Below are 20962 nucleotides of genomic sequence, written 5' to 3'. Positions count from 1 at the left end.
TCCTGAGCGCTCTGGAGCAGGTTTTCATCAAGGATCTCTCTGTACTTTGCTCCATTCATATTTCCCTCAATCCTGACTAGTCTCCCAGTCCCTGGCTCTAAAAAACATYCCCACAGCCTGATTCTCCCACCACCATGCATTACCGTAGGGATAGTGCCAGGTTTCATCCAGACGTGACACTTGGCATTCAGGCCAAAGAGTTCAATCTTGGTTTCATCAGACCAGATAATCTTGTTTCTCACAGTCAGAGTCTTTAGGTGCCTTTTGGCAAACTCCAAGCAGGCTGTCATGTGCCTTTTACTGAGGAGTGGCTTCCCTCTGGCCAGTCTACCATAAATGCCTGATTGGTGGAGTGCTGTAGAGATAGTTGTCCTTCTGGAAGGTTCTCCCATCTCCAGAAAGGAACTCATGAGCTCTGTCAAAGTGACCATCAGTTCTTGGTCACCTCCCTGACCAAGGCCCTTCTCCCTCAATTGCTTAGTTTGGCCGGGCGGCCAACTCTAGGAAGAGTCTTGGTGATTCCAAACTACTTCCATTTAAGAATGTTTTTGCTTTGTCATTATGGGGTAATGTGTGTAGATTTCTGAGGAAAATGTTTTATTTAATACATTTTAGAATAAGGTTGTGACGTAACAAAATGTGGAAAAGGTCAAGGGGTCTGAATACTTTACAAAGGCACTGTATGTAAACATTTGATGAAACAAGGAGAGTAATTTGTTTGTTTCCTCGCCTCCTCAATTACCTTTGACCTTTTTCCAAAAGAGGCAAGGAGAGGATGGAGGAAAGGATGGGAGGAATCAAGCAGCTCCAATTGAGAAAAGGTCTGAGTGTCCTTCTCTGCTACAACATAGCATTTGACCACCTACTGTTCTAGCCTTTCACCTGCTCTCCGACCCGTCCTAGAAAGGTGAAAAACAGCTATTGTAGGGGTGAGGCAATCAGTCATAATACCTGCCTGCGAGCTTGTACCTGTCTGCCTGGTCCTGTCTCCTGTTAAGACCAAGCCCTCTCAGCTGACTGGACCTCGCCRCTGTCTCAGAGACAAACACTAAAAAGCAAGCAAGCGCACACACCCGACCCTTTCTCTCATTCACAGGTCGATTATAGAACCATGAAACAGTAATTGCAACTTCTAGAGGTAGGAGCCAGTTATCCTGTAAGCTTTTTCAATACCATATAATATATTTGGTCACAACTTCTATAGAAGCCATATATTTACATTCCTTAACGGTTCTCTGAAGTTGAAGGCTCTGGGGATGRGAGAGGCTAAACAAAGCACACGTCTCTTAATTATCTCAACCCCCATCGGAAAACTGACTCCTCTTTTCTGGGGAATTCCTGTGTGTGCGCTTTTTAGTGTGTGTGTGTTCCACGTACACCAAAATCTGAGCCGTCAGTTATTTTAAGAAACAGGAATCACACACGCAGACACACACACCGGAACCGAGAGAGACAGAGAGAGTGACAGAGGAAGATAGTGACAGTGATACAAAGAGGAAAGGAGGAGACAGAGGGAGAAAGAATGAGGAAAGGAAAGAGAAAGGGGTGGTGACGTGAAAACGAGAAAGAGAGGGGTAGAGAGCTATATAACAGAAGAATACAGCAAAAACAGACTACCATTCAAAGGTTTGGAGTCACTTAGAAATGTCCTTGTTTTTGAAAGGCACATTTTTTGTCCGTTAACATAAAATTGATCAGAAATACAGTGTARACATTGTTAATGTTGTAAATGACTATTGTAGCTATAAATGGCAGATTTTTTAATGGAATATCTACATATGAGTACAGAGGCCCACTATCAGCAACCATCACTCCTGTGTTCCAATGGCACGTTGTGTTAGCTAATCCAAGTTTATCATTTTAAAAGGCTAACTGATCATTAGAAAACCCTTTTGCAATTATGTTAGCACAGCTGAAAACTCTTGTACTGATTTTAAAGAAACATAAAACTGGGCTTCTTTAGACTAGTTGAGTATCTGGAGCATCAGCATTTGTGRGTTTGATTACAGACTTAAAATGGCCAGAAACAAAGAACTTTCTTCTGAAACTCGTCAGTCTATTCTTGTTCTGAGAAATGAAGGCTATTCCATGAGAGAAATTGCCAAGAAACGGAAGATCTCGTACAATGCTGTGTACTACTCCCTTCACAGAACAACAAATTATAAACTTGGATTAGCTAACAACGTGCCATTGGAACACAGGAGTGATAGTTGCTGATAATGGGCCTCTGCACGCCTATGTTGATATTCCATAAAAAATTTAAATTGMAAAAATCTGCCGTTTCCAGCTACCATAGTCATTTACAACATTAACAATGTCTACACTGTATTTATGATCAATTAAAATGACCCCAAACTTTTGAATGCTAGTGTACATGATCAAATACAAATCTTAGAATCAACTATTAAATACTACTAAAACCCACTGGATTCTCCAATGATATTGAATGAACTACAGGACAAAATACAACACTCCAACTCAAAAAGGCCTGTGGAGTTGATGGTATCCTAAATTAAATTATAAAATATACAGACCACAAATTCAAATTGGCTATACTCTAACCTCATCCTCAGCTCTGGCATATTCCCCAATATTTGGAACCAASGACTGATCACCCCAATCCACAAAAGTGGAGACAAATTTGACCCCAATAACTACCGTGGGATATGCGTCAACAGAAACCTTGGGAAAATCCTCTGCATGATCATTAACAGCAGACTTGTACATTTCTTCAGTGAAAACAATGTACTGAGCAAATGCCAAATTGGCTTTTTTCCCAAATTACCGTACGACAGACCACGTATTCACCTGCACACGAATACCAAACAAGCAAGCTTTCGACTCAATTTGGCACAAGGGCCTGCTATACAAATTGATGAAACTGGCGTTGGGGGAAAAACATACGACATAAAATCCACGTATACAAACAAGTGTGCGGTTAAAATTGGCAACATTTCTTTTTTTTTTTTTACACAGGGCCGGGGGTGACAGGGATGCAGCTTAAGCCCAACCGTCTTCAACATATACACTGCTCAAAAAAATAAAAGGGAACACTTAAACAACACAATGTAACTCTAAGTCACACAACTTCTGTGAAATCAAACTGGTCCATTCTTAGAAAAGCAACACTGATTGACAATAAATTTCACATGCTGTTGTGCAAATGGAATAGACAAAAAGGGGAAATTATAGGCAATTAGCAAGACACCCCCAATAAAGGAGTGATTCTGCAGGTGGTGACCACAGACCACTTCTCAGTTCCTATGCTTCCTGGCTGATGTGTTTGGTCACTTTTGAATGCGCGGCGGTGCTCTCACTCTAGTGGTAGCATGAGACGGAGTCTAACAACCCACACAAGTGGCTCAGGTAGTGCAGCTCATCAGGATGGCACATCAATGCGAGCTGTGGCAAGAAGGTTTGCTGTGTCTGTCAGGTAGTGTCCAGAGCATGGAGGCGCTACCAGGAGACAGGCCAGTACATCAGGAGACGTGAGGAGGCCGTAGGAGGCAACAACCCAGACAGAAACCGCTACCTCCGCCTTTGTGCAAGGAGGAGCACTGCCAGAGCCCTGCAAAATGACCTCCAGCAGGCCACAAATGTGCAAATGTGTCGCTCAAACGGTCAGAGGATGTTGCAGGCAGCAGAACGTTATCCACGGCGTCTCCAGACTCTGTCACATGTGCTCATGTGCTCAGTGTGGAACCTGCTTTCATCTGTGAAGAGCACAGGCGCCAGTGGCGAATTTGCCAATCTTGGTGTTTCTCTGGCAAAATGCCAAACCGTCCGCACGGTGTTGGGCTGTAAGCACAACCCCCACCTGTGGACGTCGGGCCCTCATACCACCCTCATGGAGTCTGTTTCTGACCGTTTGAGCAGACACATTGTGTTGTTTAAGTGTTCCCTTTACTTTTTTGAGCAGTGTATATATCAACGAATTGGAGAGGGCACTAGAACAGTCTGCAGCACCAGGCCTCAACCTACTAGAATTTGAAGTCAAATGTCTGTTTGCTGATGATCTGGTGCTTCTGTCCCCAACCAAGTAGGGCCTACAGTAACACATAGATGTTCTGCACAGATTCTGTCAGATCTGGGCTATGACAGTAAATCTCAGTAAGACAAAAAAAGAACGTGTTCCAAAAAAGGTCCAGTTCCCAGGAATACGAATACAAATTCCATCTAGACACCATTGCCTTAGAGCTAAAAATGCTTGAATCAGTTAAAGAACCCATTGCTCTTTATGGTTGTGAGGTCTGGGATCCGCACACCATCCAAGAATTCACAAAATTGAGACTCTGCATGCAGAATTCAGGAGAAATATCCTTCGTAAAACACCAAATAATGCATGCTGAGTAGAATTAGGCCGATACCTGCTAAATATCAAAATGCATAAAAGAGCCGTTAATTCTACAACCACCTAAAAGGAAGCTTTTCCCAAACCTTCCAAAACAAAGTCATCACCTACAGAGAGCTGGACCTGGAGAAGAGCCCCCTAAGCAAGCTGGTCCCGGGGCTCTGTCAAACAAACAAACAGACCCCACAGAGCCCCAGGAAAGCAACACAATTTGACCGAAGGTTACCTTTGTAACCACGGTTATGTGAGCTATTTGGATCACTCCAATATATTGGTATCACTCTGCGGCGGAGGGATACATCAGAGGTGAGGATTTACAGATTTACTCCCGTGAACACCTGTGTCACGGCTGGGGTCCGCCCCTATATATAGGGGCGGACCCCGTTCTCTACATCATTTTTGAGGTGCCTCTAGCACCGTCGAGGATTGATCCAAATAGCTCACATAACTGTGGTTACATACTAAACCTTTGTTATGTTTCACTATATTGGATCACTCCAATATATTGGTATACCCATACCAGATTAGTCAGGGCTAGAGGGACCTAGCCAGCAAGAGGCGAAGTCCCACCGCGGGACCGAGATGCAGGGGCCGGCAATGTGGAAGGGGAGGTCCTGGCACAGTCCCCGGAAGGGGAGGCGACGCACAGGACCGCTGAAMAAACCGCAGAGAGAGGTGCCACATTTACTCGATAGTACCAAGCAAAGGTGCAAGAGGAAGCCCAGCTGGCCGCAGCACAGATATCAGCGAGAGGCACTCCTCTCAGTAGAGCCCAGGACGCAGTCACACCTCGTGTTGAATGGGCCACCACAGATCCCAGCACTGGCCTGCCAACCAGGCGGTATGCTGTCGTAATCGTTTCCACGATCCAGTGAGAGYCTCTGCTTTGATAGCCCAGCCCCCAGGACTCTCTCACCATAGCAGACAAAGAGCTGGTCTGTTGTTCTCACTGACCGTGTCTGCTCCACATAGGCAGCCAGTGCCCTCACAGGGCACAATGCCGGGAGGAGGCCCAGACTCCCACCACTGCCGGGGGGGGGGGGGGGGTCGTAAAGAAACAGGATAAAAGGGATGTTCACATGCCTGTCAGACAGAACCTTCGGGAGGAATGAAGGGTTGGGGCGCGAGATATACTCCTCCCCCCGGGGTCTATCCGGTAGCACTCAGAACTTACTGAAAGAGCATGAGGAACTCACCCACCCTCTTCATGGAAGTAATCGCTACCAAGAAAGCCACCTTCACTGAGAGGTGTTTCAGGGAGGTAGACTCCAACGTTTCGAAAGGCAGCTTTGCCAAAGACCACATCMCAGCTCGCCATTGAGTGGGTCCTAGCTGGACGCAGGAGACRAACCCCCTTCATAAACCTGGAGACCAAGGGATGGCGCCCCACTGGCCTGTCCATYCACCCCACATGGCAGGCAGATAAAGCAGCCAAATACCCTCTCAGTGTAGAGGCTGTCAAGCCCTCATCCAAGTGAGACTGCAGGTATTGGAGGACATACTGCACCCCGCATGACTCGGGCACAACCTCAATACCAGTGCATCATGWGCAGAACAACCACCAGTGCAACTGGTATGCCACGGTTGTAGCCGGGGCGCCATTGAGTTCTGCATGGTGTTCATTACACCCTCCTGTAGTCCTAACATGGACCATTGGTGCCGTTCAGTGGCCAAGCCCATAGACTGAGGCGGTGCGGCCTCGGATGCCACAGAGTTCCCCCGGCCTGAGACAGCAGGTCCGGTCTCAGGGGAAGTTACCAAGGTGTCCCAGACAACAGCGAAAGGAGAAGGCTGAACCAGGGTGGTCTGGGCCAGTATGGGGCAACCAGAAGCAGACGATGCTCTGCCAACCTGGTCCTGTCCAGCACAGCCTGGATCAGGGGAAAAGGGGGAAATGCGTAAAGCTTCAGCCCGGGCCAATTGTGAGCCAAAGCATCCAAGCCCAGAGGCCCTGGTGGCTCCACAAGGGGCAGAGCGCATTGTCCAGGGAGGCAAACAGGTCCACCTGCGACCTCCCGAACTTGTCCCACAGGTGCTGCACCACCTGGGGATGTAGAMTCCAGTCCCAAGGTGGCGGGCCCTCCCTCGAGAGCATATCCGCTGCCACATTCAGGATGCCGGGCACGTGTGCTGCGCGTAGAGATGCTATACGTCCCTGAGCCCAGAGAAGGAGCTCCCGTGCCATAAGATGGAGTCGATGTGACCTCAGTCCACCCAATGGTTGATGTAAGCCACCACTGTGGTGTTGTCCGTTCTCACCAGGACATGTCTTCCCTTCAGATGTGGGAGGAACGACTGCAGGGCCAATAGTACAGCTCAGAGCTCTAGTCTATTGATGTGCCTGCCGCTCCAAGGGAGTAACCAACAGCCGCTGGCCAACCTGCCCTTGGTCACACCCCCCCAGCCGATCTGGGAGGCGTCTGTGCTGACCAGCTCCCGGCGGCACATCCTCAGCATCTCCACCCCACCTGAGAGAAAGGAGTGACAGCGCCACCTCAACAATGCCCATAGGCACTGTGCGGTCACCCACAGCTGGCGGTGCACTTCGGTGCAGCCGGTGGGAGTTGAACCACCGTTGAAGAGGCCAGAGATGGAGCAGGCCCAGGGGAAATCAACAACGAGGCCGCCGTCAGCAAGCCCAACAGGCATTGGCAGGTTAGGACAGATACCATCCCCCCTGCCTTAAGTGGTCGGGGCAAGATAAGATCGCCTGAACCCTTCTGGTGGGCAGGCGTGCTCTCATGAGGACAGAGTCCAGTTCCATGCCAATGAAGGCCACGCTCTGGGTTGGCGTCAGACGACTCTTCTTGTCGTTTACAGTAATGTGGATCAGGAACATGTCTCTGTCTGACAGGACCTGGGTCCTGGTTGGGGCACAAGTCAGCCAATCGTCCAGGTAATTGAGGATCAACAACCCTCGGGATGTTAGAGGTGYCAGGACAGTGTCCATGCACTTTGTGAAAGTGCGGGGTGCCAAGGAGAGGCCGAAGGGAAGACCCATGAATTYGTAAGACCTCCCTTAAGCGAATCGGAGGTACTGCCAATGAGCTGGGTGAACAGGAACATGGAAATATGCATCCCTCAGGTCCAGTGTCACAAACCACTGGTCCCTGGACACAGCCTTTAATACGCAGCCTGGAGACAGCATGTGGAACCTCTGTACCTTTAAGTACCCATTGAGTTTGCAGAGGTCCAAAATCAGTCGAAACCCTCAGAACCCACCTAGGAGTTCTGAACTCTCGATCCTGCGGATGGCACCCTTGTCCAGGAGTGAGGAGATCTCCAGCCGCAGGGTTTTCTTCAGGGGGTCGGCCACTGTGGTGACACGAAGGCCCCTGAAGGACGGGGGCCGGCACCGTAATTGGAGTCGGTACCCCTCGAGCATTGTGGACAACACCCATGGGGACTCCACACACTCCTCCCACTTTGCCCTCTGAGACCAGGAGAAGCGGCCGAGGCCGGGGAAGGGTGTGTCAGGGGTCCTGCCGGGGCCCGCCTTTTCTTTGGCGCCTCGAACGCCTTGGTCCCCCAGGCACGTCCCTATGGCTGTTGACAGGTTGTTCCACCGCACRCTGTGCCCCTCCCTGCTGTCGTTCCTCTGCACGAGGCGATGGGGCAGGAGGGACCCCACCGTCGTTCGGGTGCAGGTGGGTGGCGATGGTCCGTCTGCCTTGGACCCGGGGCCTGAGGAGGTGGCATGAACCGTCTCAGGGTCTCCAGGTCCCCCGAACATTATCGGTATGCTCCAGAATGTCATTAACCCCTGTGCCAAAGGTCAGCCCTGGGGTGATGGGGAGAGTGACAAATGTGCTCTGGAGAGCAGCTGGCAGACGGGATTGGACCAGCCAGAGATGGCGCCAGGAGGTAACCACCTGCGCCATGGCCCATCCGTTGGAGCGGGCCACAACTCTGGAGCAGGGAAAGCAGGYGAGRCATCTCCACCGCTTCTCGGAGGAGCTCCTCTGTGCCCCCCTGCAGCCGGGGCAACAGAGTCTGCAGGTAGGCCTGCAGCAGCATGGCCGCGTTGGTAAGGTGGCCAAGAGAGCAGAGGGACCCATATGTGGCTTACAAGTCCGCATCAAAGACTCTGGTGGTCCTGGCTTCAGTCGCAGGTTCCKCCCTATAATCTCCTGGTCCGGGAGGACCATGGCAGCTATCATGGTGTCCATGGTCGGGTAATCCCGGAGCCCGCCACATAACTCCATGGTCCAGTCTCTGATGTGAGTCAGAAGCGCCCCCTGGCAGAGGCCCAGCTCTCCTGCAAGGCCTCGCGGAACTAAGCAGACATGGGGACAGATGGAGAGTCATCACTGTCCACCAGTTATGTCCACTGCAATGGCTACCCAAGTGAGTAGGCCCCTCATAGCCTCGAGCCGCTGGGGGCGATGAAGCCCCACCGCCAGCTTCTGATGGCCTGTCAGCCTGGTAGCCCCGCTCACGGTGGTGAACAGTTCCAGCATCGTCCCCCAGGAACAGCCTATCACTGGCCAACAGGGAACAGCTGTTGTTGCCATCGAAGCTATCAACCTTCTAATGCAGGGCATGAGCCCGCCCTCTCGTTCAAGGTGATCCCAGCAGTCCGACTCCTGCCACCGTCCAGGAATGGCAGCAGATGGGCTCTGCCTGCGGTGGCTCCGGCCACACTTCCTGGGAGGGGTACTGGGCCCAGTAGAGGGAGGAAGCTCGTCCCCAGCCTGAGCCCGAGACTGGCCGACCCACTCCCGCATGGCCTCCAATTGCGCCAGCTTTAGGCGTTCTGAGAACACCACACAAAACAGGCATCCAGTAGGGTGCTCCACCGCCCTCTCCACGTGGCTCAAACCCAGGCAGCGCATACATAAGGTATGCAGATCTCCAGGGGGGATGCCACCATCACACCTGTCACAAAAGGAAGCCATAAGCTCAGCCAAGCCATCAAGGTCACGGAGCAGGGGTCCGACACCCTGGGAGAGCTTATGTCGTGACCCGCTTGGAGGAATAGGAACCCGGTGAGGGATAAATTACACAGTACCTCTGMAAAAAAACTTGGAAAAACAGGGGGGAAAAAACCTTGTAGGGTAATTAGCAGAGACAGCATGTTAAGCAATTCACAACACACACAGAACAAGCCAGTAGACAAGTTGTGTAAGGTAAATACAGTTTGTGGCAGCAAGAGCCACCAATATATTAAAGGATGCACACAGAGTCATAGTGTAACGCTAACCAAACACAAGCACGACAAACCATGGGCATAAGACACAGGCTGCAAATAGCCAGTGAGTATACTTCCACGCAAGATATTACACTTACCAGTGACTTACCAAGCACACTTCAGAAAGTTTGTACCGCCGAGAAAATGAAAGTGTGTGTCGTGGCCATGTGGTCTATATATGGCGGTGGACCCCAGCCGAGACACTGGTGTACAGGGGAGTAAATCTAAATCCTCACCTCGGATGTATCCCTCCGCTGTGGAGTGATACCAATATATTGGAGTGATCCAATATAGTGAAACATAACCAACCAAATCATCTGGCCCTTCTTTGGACACTTAACTAATCTCCAAACGAGCTTCAATGCCATACAACACTCCATCCGTGGMCTCCAACTGCTCTTAAACGCTGGTAAAACCTAATGCATGCTTTTCAACCKTTCGCTGCCCGCACATGCATCACTACTCTGGACGGTTCTGACTTAGAATATGTGGACAACTACCTAGGTGTCTGGCAAGACTGTAAACTCTCCCTCCAGACTCATATTAAACATCTCCAATCCAAAATGAAATCTAGAATCGGCTTCCTATTTTTGGCAACAAAGCATCCTTCACTCACGCCGCCAAACATACCCTCTTAAAACTAACTATCCTACTGATCCGACTACGGCGATGTTATTTACAAAATAGCTTCCAATACTCTACTCAGCAAACTGGATGCAGCCTATCACAGTGCCATCCGTTTTGTCACCAAAGCCCCATATACCACCCACCACTGCGACCTGTATGCTCTAGTCGGCTGGCCCTCGCTACATATTCGTCGCCAGACCCACTGGCTCCAGGTTATCTATAAGTCTATGCTAGGTAAAGCTCCGCCTTAGCTCACTGGTCATGATAACAACACCCACCCGTAGCACGCGCTCCAGCAGGTATATCTCACTGGTCATCCCCAAAGCCAACACCACCTTTGGCCGCCTTTCCTTCCAGTTCTGTGCTGCCAATGACTGGAACGAATTGCAAAAAAATATAAAAAATTAAAAATAAAACACTTCTTTTTTTTTTTTTTTAATCGCTGAAGCTGGAGACTTACATTTCGCTCACTAACTTTAAACATCAGCTATCAGAACAGCTAACCTATCGCTGCAGCTGTACATAGCCCATCTGTAAACAGCCCATTCAATCTACCTACCTCATCCCCATATTGTTTTTATTTACTTTTCTGCTCTTTTGGTCACCAGTATTTCTACTTGCACATCATCATCTGCTCATCTATCACTCCAGTGTTAATTTGTTAAATTGTAATTACTTCGCTACTATGGCCTATTTATTGCCTTACCTCCTCACGCCATTTGCACACACTGTATATATACTTTCTTTTCCCCCCCTATTGTGTTATTGACTGTACACTTGTTTATTCYATGGGTAACTGTGTTGTTGTTTGTGTCGCAGTGCTTTGCTTTATCTTGGCCAGGTCGCAGTTGTAAATGAGAACTTGTTCTCAACTAGCCTAACTGGTTAAATAAAAGTGAAATAAAACATTTTAAATGAGAAAACAAAAAGATAATTACTTGACACATTGGAAAGAATTAACCAAAAAAACAGRGCAAACTAGAATGCTATTTGGCCCAAAACAGAGAGTACACAGTGGCAGAATATCTGATCACTGTGASTGACCCAAAATTAAGGAAATCTTTGACTATGTACAGACTCAGTGAACATAGCCTTGGTATTGAGAAAGGCTGCAGAAGGCAGACCTGGCTCGCAAGAGAAGACAGGCTATGTGCACACTGCCCACAAAATGAGGGGGAAACTGAGCTGCACTTCCTGACCTACGGCCAAACGTATGACCATATTAGGGACATATTTCCCTCAGATTACGCAGACCAATTCCAATCTTGATAAACTCCCATATCTATTGTGTGAAATGCCACAGTGTGCCATCACAGCAGCAAGATGTGACCTGTTGCCACAAGAAAAAGGAAACCAGCGAAGAACAAAAAAATACAACCTATATTTATGTATATTTATTTTCCTTTTTGTACATCATTACAACACAGTATATAGACATATGACATTTGAAATGTCTTTATTCTTTTGGAACTTTTGTAAGTGTAATGTTTACTGTTAATTTTCTATTGTTTATTATCTATTTCTCTTGCTTTGGCAAGGTAAACATATGTTCCCCATGCCAATAAAGCCCCTTATATTGAAATTGGTAGAGAGAGAGAAAGATCAGACTGACCTGATGAGTGGAACATTGTCTAGAGTACAGCACAACGTTGGTCCACTCTGTAGGTACAGCTCCTTGTCACACGACTGGTTATATAACCTGTGCGCGTGTACAAACACACACACACACAGAGACAGACACAGGGAAGAGAGGGATGCTTTGATGAGGACAAGGTTTTAAAAGTCATGTCAAGCAGCCCTTGTAACTTGAAACAGTCTAGTAGTGCATAATAGRAGACTAAGTTTCACTATTGCAACAGCCCTATTATGGAAATACTAGTCTGTAAGTTGCATTAAAAAAGTGTTTTGACAACCCCACACACACTCAGCGTGGCAGGGGTAGGCAACTAAATTCAGCTGCGGGCCGATTCTTGTCGGAGCAGATAGTCGGGGGGCCGGAACATAATTATAATAATTTGTGCATTGCAAATTGACCACAACTAACTCCAAAAAGAGTTTGAATACCTTGATTAAATTGAGACATGATCACATCTTTTTTTTGCTCGGAAACAGGTTTCCTAAATTAAACAAATTCTTGGTGATTTTAGTATTTTCTTACAAAAAATGTATCATGATTACAGGCAGCTAACAGGCAGCTTATCATAGCTGATACAGAGATGAGTGAGTTAGAGGAGAGCAGGAGAGCCAAAAGAGACTCCTTGTTGTGAGAGTGGTTTGACGTATGCAGGCAAGTATTATACCATGTATAGGTTTCATGCTATGTAGCAGTGATACAAGTGGTTGATAACTAGTTATTAACATGAATAAACTACACAGCTAGCTAGCCTAGAGGGGCGTCAAGTAGCCTAGTGATTAGAGCGTTGGGCTAGTAACCCAAAGGTTGCTAGATCAAACCCACGAGCTGACAAGGTAAAAATATGTCGTTCTGCCCCTGAACAAGGCAGTTACCCACTGTTACCCACTGTTCCTAGGCCGTCATTGTAAATAAGAATTTGTTCTTAACTGACTTGCCTAGTTAAAAAAAAATATTTAAAAAAAAGCTATTAACATGAATGATTTAGCTACGTACCAGTTATCCACAGGGCAGACGTGCTGGTTGTACAGGGCCATGACGTACCTGTGACAGGTAAAGAAAAGGGTTAGCCTACGCATAATATAGACACTAATATAGACAACATTGATCAGGTAAAGGAGTAATGGTTAGGATAATACAAAGACAGGATGCAACACACCTCATCAACTAACCATGGTCTTCAATCTGGACCACACAACTGCAACTTGAACATTTAACTACTTGAAGCATGAGGCTTATGAACTCACAGCCATTCATATAACTTGGAATGGCAAAAGTGAGTCAGGGAATAGTTGATATCTAACATGTTTAATACTCGTTTTCCCAGTGGCCTCTATTCTTAGAAACAGTAAAAAGAGAAATACAGTCGGAACCAGTGAGTCATGAACAAACAGAGGAAACAGGAACAATAACCATCACTGTTGGTTTTGTGGTTGAACCGGGGAGAACAGGGGGTGAAAGACTAAGGTTTCCAACCACAGGGCAGAGGTTCACACAATAGAAGAGAGGTAAAATGTAGGTTATATGAAACATGACCATTATGTGAGAATGCTCTAGCGGTAAAATGCATTGCTTTCAGAGTGTTATGATAGGGAGGCATTTTTTAAGTCGTAAGAATTCCCAGAATATTTTACAAATTCAGGTGGAGAAATCCAGGGGAGGCAAGCAACCTGTCCACTGTAGAATATACAACCTAGATCGGCTCTCAAATTCCTGTAATACCAGCTAAAAATCGGTGGGGGGGGGGGGGGGGAGAGAAAATCACATCCAATGTAGTTTAAAGGTTGTCACTGGTTGTATGCTCTCTCAATGTAGGCTATGCTCTCCATCTATGCTGTCATTGCACTGTTACAACAAATAAACCAAGCAATAAGACCACACAACAACCTGTCACTGAGATAGTCCTGTCTACTTGCCCCTGGAAACCAGGTCACCTGATAACAAATCAGCTAGCAATTCTAACTGATCAAAATCACCACAAAGTGTCGTCTAATTCCAATCGATACTCTGGTTTGCTTGAATTGGACTAAAAATCGGTCACTGGACTGGACTAATATCAGGAAATCTGGGTATACTCCTGGAGGACCAGTCTGGTCAGTGTGTTCTAACCCAGAAACAGGTTGATTCAGCTTGGTCTCCCACTCAGAGGGGCACTGACCGGAGAGATGAGAGGGGTGAGAGAAGGGGTAAAGAGAGGGGAGAGAGAGAGAGGAGAGAGAAAATAAATTGTGCACCAGAATATAATGCACCCAACAAAATCAAAACTCTGATAAAGGGTAATTGTCATTGAAAAATGACGAAGCACAACACCATGCAGTAGATGAGACAGACATCCGTGTAGGCTGTCACAAACACACAGGGTCTTTCTCAAAATGCATACTAAGGTGCTCCGAGCAGGGGAAGGTCGGAGTATGAGTCCAAATCAATGTATGGGAGGGCACTTCTCAGATGCGTACTCCGTTTGTACATATTTTGAAGCGTGCATCGGAGAAAGCTTCAACGGAAAGTATGCACAGAAATATGACGCAATCACGTAAAAATTACGCAACATTTCATGAAATCAATTACAGACATTATTTGAACTGAAGGGAGAGAAAATAAACTCAGACTTTGGAATTAAATGTTGCCTATTCACATCTCATACGTTTCTTGAACACAATATTTCATGATAGTATGAATTTATTAAATTATGTTCATTTTAGCATGTTTTAGAGGCGAAAAAAACACACACCTATTTAGGCGAGGTGCTGGCTAGCAGAGTAGAACACTAAAAAAATAAAAGGAGAGCCTCACACTCTAGGAGCTCAAGTGCAATAATTTAATAACCTAATAAGCTGTCTTCATCAGGGTATAATGATAAACACTGCGGGGTGACTCGTTTATAGTGTCAAAAGACATAGGTGTCTAATCATGGTGGGGTCTGGCCTGATATCATTGGTTAATTCTCATATATTAAAATAGCATACAAAAAACAAATGGATAGCGTAAGATCATAGATACAATTTGGCTACATAAGCCTACAAACATTTACAATGGCACAATCACAATAATCACAAGAATGGCTTCAGATCAAAGTCTACGTTGAGACTGAAGGGAGCAAGAGTCTTTAAATTAAAGATCCAGGCAGCATCTTGTTTTAACAATAAATTGTAGAGGTCACCCCCTTTCCTAGGGAGGGTGACATGTTCGATGCCAATATAACATAGAGACAAAATCGAGAGGTTTTCTTCCAAAAAGTGTGCCGCAACTGGGTAAGTCGAGTTTTTGCACCTAGTGGTGCTACGACGCTCCGAGATTCGTACTTTTAATTCGCGTTTTGTTTTAAATCACATCATTTTTACTACAAGGACAAGTTATAAAATAAATAACTGCCTTAGTGGAGCATGTGATAACACCTTTGATTGGGATCTGTTTCCCTGTTTGGGGGTGTTTGAAGGATCTACATTTATAAGTGCCATTGCATTGAGCACAGCCATTACACTTGTAGTTTCCATCCAGTAGGGCCGCAAATAGACGCTGTGTAGGGATATCTTGGGGTGGTAAAATCAGAGTTTACCAATTGATCTGAGATTTCTGCCCCGCGAGAATTAGACCAAGGGAAGGTCCAAAATAAACATATTACCGATACTATCATCGGCTCGTAGAATGTGCCAAAGTTTGTGAACGATTCCCTTAATTTGTTCAGAGCACTTTGAATAGCGGGTAGTTAGAACGCAAGAACGCTTCTTTTTGCAAGACTGACCTTGAAAAAGGTCATTTCGCGTTTTGTTTTTTAATTTTCTCAATAGCAGTATTAAATCTGACCATTTTTGTACCCCCTCTCCTTGAATTTCTTTCTCAGTCATATTTCTGTCGAAATCTGTTTTTTGCAAATTCTTTTGATTCGACAGAATTGGCTGTAGGGCAAACTGTTTTTCAAGGGAAGTGAGTGACAACTATCAGCCCTCAAACTGTTACGATCAGTAGGTTTCCTGTAAAGATCAGCGTATAGAACATTTTCTTCACACAGGATCAGAAGTAGAGGTCGACCGATTAATCGGAATGGCCGATTTCAAGTTTCCATAACAAAATTGGTAAATCTGCATTTTTGGACACCGATCATGGCCAATTACATTGCACTCCACGAGGAGACTGTGTGGCAGGCTGAATACCTGTTATGCGAGTGCAGCAAGGAGCCAAGGTAAGGTACTAGCTAGCATTAAACGTATCTTATAAAAAACAATCAAGCTTAACATAATCACTAGTTAACTACAGATTGTTGATGATATTACTAGTTTATCTAGCTTGTACTGCGTTGCATATAAATCGCTGCGGTGCCTGTTAATTTATCATTGAATCACAGCCTACTTCGCCAAACGGGCAATTTAACTTCTTTGGGACTGGGTGACAGTATTGAGTAGCTTGGATGAATAAGGTGCCCAGAGTAAACTGCCTGCTACTCAGGCCCAGAAGATAGAATATGCATATAATTAGTAGATTTTGATAGAAAACACTTTGAAGTTTCTAAAACTGTTTGAATGATGTCTGAGTATAACATAACTCATATGGCAGGCAAAAACCTGAGAAAAAATTCAACCAGGAAGTGGGAAATCTGAGGTTTGTAGGTTCTCAAGTCTATCCAATATACAGTGTAAATAGGGTCAGATTGCACTTCCTAAGGCTTCCACTAGATGTCAACAGTCTTTAGAACCTTGTTTCAGGCTTCTACTATGAAGGGGGAGCGAATAAGAGCTGTTTGAACCAGGTGTCTGGCAGAATGCCATGAGCTAAGTCTCACGCGCAGCCGTGAGAGYGAGTTACTTTCCCCTTCATTTCAAAAGACAAAGGAATTGTCCGGTTGGAATATTATTGAAGATTTATGATAAAAACATCCTAAAGATGTATATAATCAATCGTTTGACATGTTTCTACGAACTGTAATGTAACTTTTTTGACTTTTCGTCTGGACTTAGTGCTCGCGCGTTGTGCATTTGGATTACTGAACTAAACGTGCGAACAAAAAGGAGGTATTTGGACATAAATGATGGACTTTATCGAACATTTATGGTGGAACTGGGAATCCTGGGAGTACTTTCCGATGAAGATCAAAGGTAAGTGAATATTTATAACACTATTTCTGAGTTGTGACACCTCTCCTCGGTTGGAAAATGTCTGTATGTTTTTCTGTGTCTAGGCGCTGAACTAACATAATTGCATGGTGTGCTTTTACCGTAAAACTTATTTGAAATCTGACACAGCGGTTGCATTAAGGAGAAGTGTATCTTTAATTGTGTGTTTAACACTTGTATCTTTCATCAATGTTTATGATGAGTATTTCTGTAATTTGATGTGGCCCTCTGCACTTTCACCGGATGTTTGTTTGAGACAATGCATTTCTGAATATAACGCACCAATTTCAAATTAGGTTTTTGGACATAAAGATTAACTTTATCGAACAAAACACACATTTATTGTCTAACATGGAGTCCTGGGAGTGCCATCCGGTGAAGATCAAAGGTTAGKGATTAATGTTAACGCTATTTCTGTCTTTTGTGACACCTCTCCTTCTTTGGAAAAATGGCTGTATGTTTTTCTGTGGCTAGGCGCTGACTTAACATAAGCGGAAGGTGTGCTTTCGCCGTAAAGCCTTTTTGAAATCAGACACTGTGGCTGGATTAACAGGAAGTGTATCTTTAAAATGGTGTATAATACTTGTATGTTTGAGGAATTTTAATTATGAGATTTCTGTTGTTTTGAATTTGGCGCCCTGCAATTTCACTAGCTGTTGTTGAGGTGCGTCCCACATATTCCAGAGAAGTTAACAAGCACATTCGAGAAAAAAAGCACTGTCGTTGCACCAATGTGTACCTAACCATAAACATCAAAGTCTTTCTTAAAATCAATACACAAGTACATATTTATAAACCTGCATATTTAGTTAATATTGCCTGCTAACATGAATTTCTTTTAACTAGGGAAATTGTGTTTAACTAGGGAACTTGCGTTCTGTGCAACAGAGTCAGGGTAGCGTTATATGCAGCAGTTTGGGCCGCCTGGCTCGTTGCGAACTGTGTGAAGACCATTTCTTCCTAACAAAGACAGCCAACTTCACCAAACGGGGGATGATTTAACAAAAGCGCATTTGCAAAAAAAGCACAATCGTTGCACGAATGTACCGAACCATAAACATCAATGTCTTTCTTAAAATCAATACACAGAAGTATATACACTACTCAAAAAAATAAAGGGAACACTTAAACAACACAATGTAACTCCAAGTCAATCACACTTCTGTGAAATCAAACTGTCCACTTAGGAAGCAACACTGATTGACAATACATTGTCACACTGCTGTGTGCAAATGGAATAGACAACAGGTGGAAATTATAGGCAATTAGCAAGACACCCCCAATAAAGGAGTGATTCTGCAGGTGGTGACCACAGACCACTTCTCAATTCCTATGCTTCCTGGCTGATGTTTTGGTCACTTTGAATGCTGGCGGTGCTTTCACTCTAGTGGTAGCATGAGACGGAGTCTACAACCCACACAAGTGGCTCAGGTACCGAGATGAGATCCTCAGACCCTTGTGAGACCATATGCTGGTGCGGTTGGCCTGGGTTCCTCCTAATGCAAGACAATGCTAGACCTCATGTGCTGGAGTGTGTCAGCAGTTCCTGCAAGAGGAAGCATTGATGCTATGGACTGGCACGCCCGTTCCCCAGACCTGAATCCAATTGAGCACATCTGGGACATCATGTCTCGCTCCATCCACCAACGCCACGTTGCACAGACTGTCCAGGAGTTGCGGATGCTTTAGTCCAGGTCTGGGAGGAGATCCTCAGGAGACCATCCGCCACCTCATCAGGAGCATACCCAGGCGTTGTAGGGAGGTCATACAGGCACGTGGAGGCCACACACACTACTGAGCCTCATTTTGACTTGTTTTAAGGACATTACATCAAAGTTGGATCAGCCTGTAGTGTGGTTTTCCACTTTAATTTTGAGTGTGACTCCAAATCCAGACCTCCATGGGTTGATAAATTTGATTTCCATTGATAATTTGTGTGATTTTGTTGTCAGCACATTCAACTATGTAAAGAAAAAAGTATTTAATAAGAATATTTCATTCATTCAGATCTAGGATGTGTTATTTTAGTGTTCCCTTTATTTTTTTGAGCAGTGTATTTTTAAACCTGCATATTTAGTTTWAAAAAWTTTATGTCAGCAGGCATAATTAACTAGGGAAATTGTGTCACTTCTCTTGCGTTCATTGCACGCAGAGTCAGGGTATATGCAACAGTTTGGGCCGCCTGGCTCGTTGCAAACTAATACGCCAGAATTTTACATAATAATGACATTACATTGAAGGTTGTGCAATGTAACAACAATATTTAGACTTATGGATGCCACCCGTTAGATGAAATACAGAACGGTTCCGTATTTCACTGAAAGAATAAAAGTTTTGTTTTCGAAATGATAGGTCATTAATATGGTCAAATCCGGAAACTAAGACTCATATTTCTGTGTGTTATTATATTATAATTAAGTCTATGATTTGATAGAACAGTCTGAGCGGTGGTAAGGAGCAGCAGGCTCGTAAGCATTCATTCAAACAGCACTTTCCTGCATTTGCCAGCAGTTCTTCACAATGCTTCAAGTATTGCGCTGTTTATGACTTCAAGCCTATCATCTCCTGAGATTAGGCTGGAAATAAAGTACCTATTATAACATCCAATAGTCAAAGGTATATGAAATACAAATGGTATAGAGAAATAGTCCTATGTTCAATTTAGTTGAATTGAACCTAAAACATCTTACCTGGGAATATTGAAGACTCATGTTTAAAGGAACCACCAGTTTTAACATGTTCTCATGTTCTGAGCAAGGAACTTAAACGTTAGCTTTTTTTACATGGCACATATTGCACTTTTACTTTCTTCTCCAACACTGTTTTTGCATCATTTAAACTAAATTGAACATGTTTCATTATTTATTTGAGGCTAAATTGATTTTACTGATGTATTATATAAGGTTATAATAAGTGTTCATTGTTCATTCAGTATTGTTGTAATTGTCATTATTATTATTACAAATATATATATATATATATATATATATAAATATATAAATAATAGGCCGATTAATCGGTATCAGCTTTTTTGGTCCTCCAATAAATCAGTATCGGCGGTGAAAAATCATAATCGGTCGACCTCTAATCAGAAGATCAAGAAAACTGATTTGACGTGTATCAGATTGCACAGTAAATCTCAGATGCGTAGAACAGGAGTTAAGAAAAGCATGGAACGCCTGGAGCAGTTTTGCATCACCCCTCCATAGAACAAAAATATCATCAATATACCGTTTCCAAATAATGATGTTAGGCAAGAAAACATTTGAGGATTGCATGTTTACCTGCCTACAATACCCACTGTAGTGTACGTAGACCGCAAGCCCATTGTAAGTCAATAGGGCTAGAGTTAACTGGCTAGCTACTACTGTTACCTACAGTTGATGTAGGTTTACATACACTTAGGTTGGAGTCATTACAACCCGTTTTTCAACCACTCCACAACTTTGTCAACAAACTATAGTTTGGCAAGTCGGTTAGGACATCTACTTTGTGCATGACACAAGTAATTTTTCCAACTATTGTTTACAGACTGATTATTTCACTATCACAATTCCAGTGGGTCAGAAGTTTACATACACTAAGTTGACTGTGCCTTTAAACAGCTTGGAAAATTCCAGAAAATGACATCATGGCTTTACAAGCTTCTGATAGGCTAATTGACATCATTTGAGTCAATTGGAGGTGTACCTGTGGATGTATTTCAAGGCCTACCTTCAAACTCAGTGCCTCGTTGCTTGACATCGTGGGAAAATCAAAAGAAATCAGCCAAGTCGACCCCCACAAGTCTGTTTCATCCTTGGGAGCAATTTCCAAACGCCTGAAGGTACCACGTTCATCTGTACAAACAATAGTACGCAAGTATAAACAATTAACATCTACCTTGCATAGCATTAGTTTTATGTCATTTTTGCCTGTTATATTCGGTTAGCTAAATATCTGTGATTCACATATAGCTCGCTGATAGTTAAGAAGTAAAACGTTAGCTTTGTGTATATCTGTTTCGTCTCTATTGTTGCCATTTTTGTGGCTGGAAGAAGATTCACTGAATG

At 44.8% G+C, this 20962-nt stretch overlaps 1 protein-coding gene across 1 annotated transcript in view; it reads right to left on the bottom strand.

The window, feature by feature from the left end:
* LOC111951897 (transmembrane protein 150A-like) overlaps positions 1 to 20962 on the bottom strand; it is a 59903-nt gene that overhangs the window by 23692 nt on the left and 15249 nt on the right. The window contains exons 3-4 of the mRNA XM_023970217.2: positions 12799 to 12846; positions 11782 to 11868 (exon numbers count right to left, since the gene is read on the bottom strand). Coding sequence (XP_023825985.1) covers positions 11782 to 11868; positions 12799 to 12846 — 135 coding nt within the window. The remainder of the gene's footprint in view (positions 1 to 11781; positions 11869 to 12798; positions 12847 to 20962) is intronic.

This window comes from Salvelinus sp. IW2-2015, linkage group LG25 (genome assembly GCF_002910315.2).
Source record: "Salvelinus sp. IW2-2015 linkage group LG25, ASM291031v2, whole genome shotgun sequence".
NCBI lineage: Eukaryota > Metazoa > Chordata > Actinopteri > Salmoniformes > Salmonidae > Salvelinus > Salvelinus sp. IW2-2015.
This window is presented reverse-complemented; position numbering and strand designations above follow the sequence as displayed.